General features: G+C 33.1%; 1 protein-coding gene across 1 annotated transcript; it reads left to right on the forward strand.

Annotated features, from left to right (window-relative positions):
• The first annotated feature begins 1,759 nt into the window (after positions 1-1,759).
• LOC111675618 lies at positions 1,760-2,721 on the forward strand. The gene is made up of 2 exons (XM_023436400.2): positions 1,760-2,399; positions 2,478-2,721. The coding sequence occupies exons 1-2, from the start codon at positions 1,821-1,823 to the stop codon at positions 2,586-2,588; spliced, it is 690 nt and encodes a 229-aa protein (XP_023292168.2). The 5' UTR covers positions 1,760-1,820; the 3' UTR covers positions 2,589-2,721.
• The last annotated feature ends 781 nt before the right edge of the window (positions 2,722-3,502 follow it).

The raw sequence follows: 3,502 nt of genomic DNA on the forward strand, positions 1-3,502 counted from the left end.
TTTCATGCCCCTTAACCATAGTATTTTGTACGGTTAGAAATTTTTGATTTACAGTAGAAATTTACTCAATTTTTATTATTCGAAGATGAATAGCCGGCGCGTAACAAAGTACATATTCCAGGAAAATTGGTTAATAACTTCCGTCGCAATATCGATATCTTTACAAAATTTCACAGATTAAAATTTTATATCAATAGAATTCATTCAGAGAAAAAATTGTTTGGATGGGTCCATAAATGGACATAGCTCCCATACAAGGTCCCCTCGCGAAAATCACTTAAACGCACATAACTCATTACTAAATTAAGGTATCGATATAAAATTTAGTATAAGTATTGCTCATATACATACAAATATTATTGTGAAAGGTTTTTCTGATCGGTCCATATCCCGAAAATCACTTAAACGTACATAACCCATTACTAAATTAAGGTATCGATATAAAATTTGGTACAAGTATTGCTCTTATATACAGAAATATTATAATGAATGTTTTTTTTTTTTTTTTTTTTTTTGATCGGTCCATAATTGGTCATAGCTCCCATACAATGTCCTTACATATCACTTTCATAATCTTGTTCTTGTTTTCACAATTTTTAAATTGCCATTAAGTCATTTCATCGTCATTTCTCTCTCTCTCTCTCTTGTTGTGATCTCAGTAATCTGTAGGTTGTGGGAAAAATTAAAAATCAGAATATATTTTATCCCATATCCAATACAAAGTTATGGAATTCAATCACATGCATTGGAATAAAACATAAACTTGATAATAAAATGCGACTCCGCCAGCTTATGGTTGACCTTTTCCTTTTTTCGAGTTCAAAATATTTATGTTGTCCGATGTTCTATATTCCTTATAGTCTGTCCAGTATGTTTGGGTGGGGGTAACTTCCCTTTTTCCCTTTTTCCCACTCCCGTGGATTCTCACTTTGGAGGTTACTCTGTATTTTGATTCGAAAGAAAAAGCTTTCGAATCGTATTAGAGAGAAACCCTCCTATGCTAGACCCTTTAGTTAGTTAGTTAGTTAGTTAGTTTGAAAGGAGGATGTATACACGTCAAATCCAAAGAAATATACCTAGGCCTCTATCGGACCTGTTGTGTGCTCCTTAACCAGTGCCACGGGTGGGAATCGAACACACCACCTCCGGTCTACTAGACTAGAACACTAACCAGTAACCTACCGGAGGCCACACCTAGACCCTTTAGTTGACAATTTTCTAAAATTGATTAAGATCCGTTCATTCTAATGTTATTAATTTAAAGATGTTAATAGTGGTTGCAAATTCCAAAAGACTTGGTCAACTACTGTTACCAACTCACCTGTTCTTGATTCATATTATATAATTAAGTAATTACTAGATAAACATAACAATTATTGAGTAACAAATTGCATATACATGCATTTTTTAACTAGTCGTGATTATTTCTTTAAATTTATTTAATTAATTTTGATTAAAATATGACAAAAATAACCGATAAGAATTCTTGGAAATATTTGAAAAATATTTGCCATCAACTTGAAAAAATACAATTAACAAGCAATAAGTAAACAACAAAAAACACAAAATGCAACTAATTTAATTGCATGTAGTTGTTGATGACATTTGTTTTTTTGAAAATTCCGGTTTTACTCGTGAAACGCCTTCACTGATAACGGCCTCTATAATGACGGCACAGTTCAAGAACTCACCTTGGCACAGAATAAAAAATACTATAAAAGTTTCTTAAAATACAAGAATTTCAGTTAGTAGCATCTAAGCAAATAAACTTTAAGTTATTCCGCAAAAGAAATAAAATAAAAGTGAATAAGAAAAGCAACATGATGATAATAAAGTTCTGTTTATTGGGTCTATTCAGTACCTGTTTCCTGTTGAGTGTTGTTCGGGCGGATGACTGTACTGGCGGCTCATTTAGAAATTTAGGTTTATGTCAGGAATTTCTAGTAATACGAAATTTGGCCCCTAAAGCCTCTGTCATTGCACTCATACAAAATCATATGCAAACCGATATCAGATTTCGTAAAGCCGTTCAATATATGCTCTCACCAGATTTCGATAAAATTACGGCAAAAATCGATGCCACATCTGTATACCAGAGCTTTTTAAGACAATTCACCAACGCTGGTGTTAATACCACCGACATAGATAGTGTTAGTAAAATATTCGATTGTGTCCTCATACCTATACTCGTAGAAGCCACTGGAAACTTTAGATCTTCGCCTAATTCCGTCGTGGTCTCTCGTTCATTGGAGACATTTGTACAGCAAGTGGGCGCTTTAATACCTCAAAAAGAATTGGTCAATACCTTAGATATGCAGATAGCTGAAAATAAAGAATTTGCTAAATTCTATCGTGTCATTCGTAATCCCACATTCCAATCGAATGTTATGAAAGGATTTGTAAGTATTTTTTTTATTTTTAAATTGTGACAAGTACCATTTTTATTTATTTTTTGGTACGTTTTTTCTTTATCTTAGATCAATCGCGATATATCGCGTCCAATCAAAACATTACGCCGTTACCAAATAGATTTGAGCAAATTGACACAGTATGTTTTTAATCTTTTCTCTTTGGGTCCAGCTGTTTAATGGCAATGCAATTTAGAGAAAAAATTACTACAACGAATTATTGTTAATAATTTAATTATTATCAAATATTAATAATAAATACTTTGCAAAACGAATTGATCACTTAAGAAACGATCGTCATAAAATTCGAAAACAAGGCTTTTTTATTAATTTTAAATAAAATGTTTAAATAATTTTTATCAGTGAGTCGGTATCATGACAATATCTGAAATTTATTTGTTGGCGGAAGCCACCAGTTGTCACTCATCCCAATATCCAACCCAACATACACAAAGAAGGTTCGAACATTTTCACGAATATCCTTATCGTGTCTTTCATATCGCAGTGTCTGTGTGGTTAGAGTAGTTTTGGAGTAGTTAAGGTCCTCTGAACGCTCTTGACCCATGTAGAAATAACTATAATGGTATTAAAAACTACAAGAAGATTCGATAAATTACTTCCTTGTCCAACGTATTTGCAATATAATACAAGTATGAATGTATAGTCGGACATTGCCGACTATATGATACCGTACACCAGTCAGTATGTTAAAAAAGTGGATAATTTTAAAAAATAAAGCATTTAATTTCACTGTAGCAATTAGTAGTGTCATTTATCGTTCTATAAAACTAAGTTTTGCAGATTTTTGTTGACATAATAGAACATTTAACGTAATTATGAGCCTAAAGGCCTGATTCGGGGGGTACGGTTGTATGGGGACTAGGCGAAATAATGGACCGATTTCAACCATTTTCAATTATTTCAATTCGTCCTTAAACTAAGAAAAGAGTATGTGCCAAACTTCATCAAATATCTTGAAAATTGCGACCTTTAGCGACCTTTTCATGGACACACAGACAGACAGACGGACGGACGGACAGACGGACACAGCTAAATCGACTCAGAAAGTGATTCTGAGCCGATTGGTATACTTT

This window comes from Lucilia cuprina, chromosome 6 (assembly GCF_022045245.1).
Source record: "Lucilia cuprina isolate Lc7/37 chromosome 6, ASM2204524v1, whole genome shotgun sequence".
NCBI classification, from domain to species: Eukaryota; Metazoa; Arthropoda; class Insecta; order Diptera; family Calliphoridae; genus Lucilia; species Lucilia cuprina.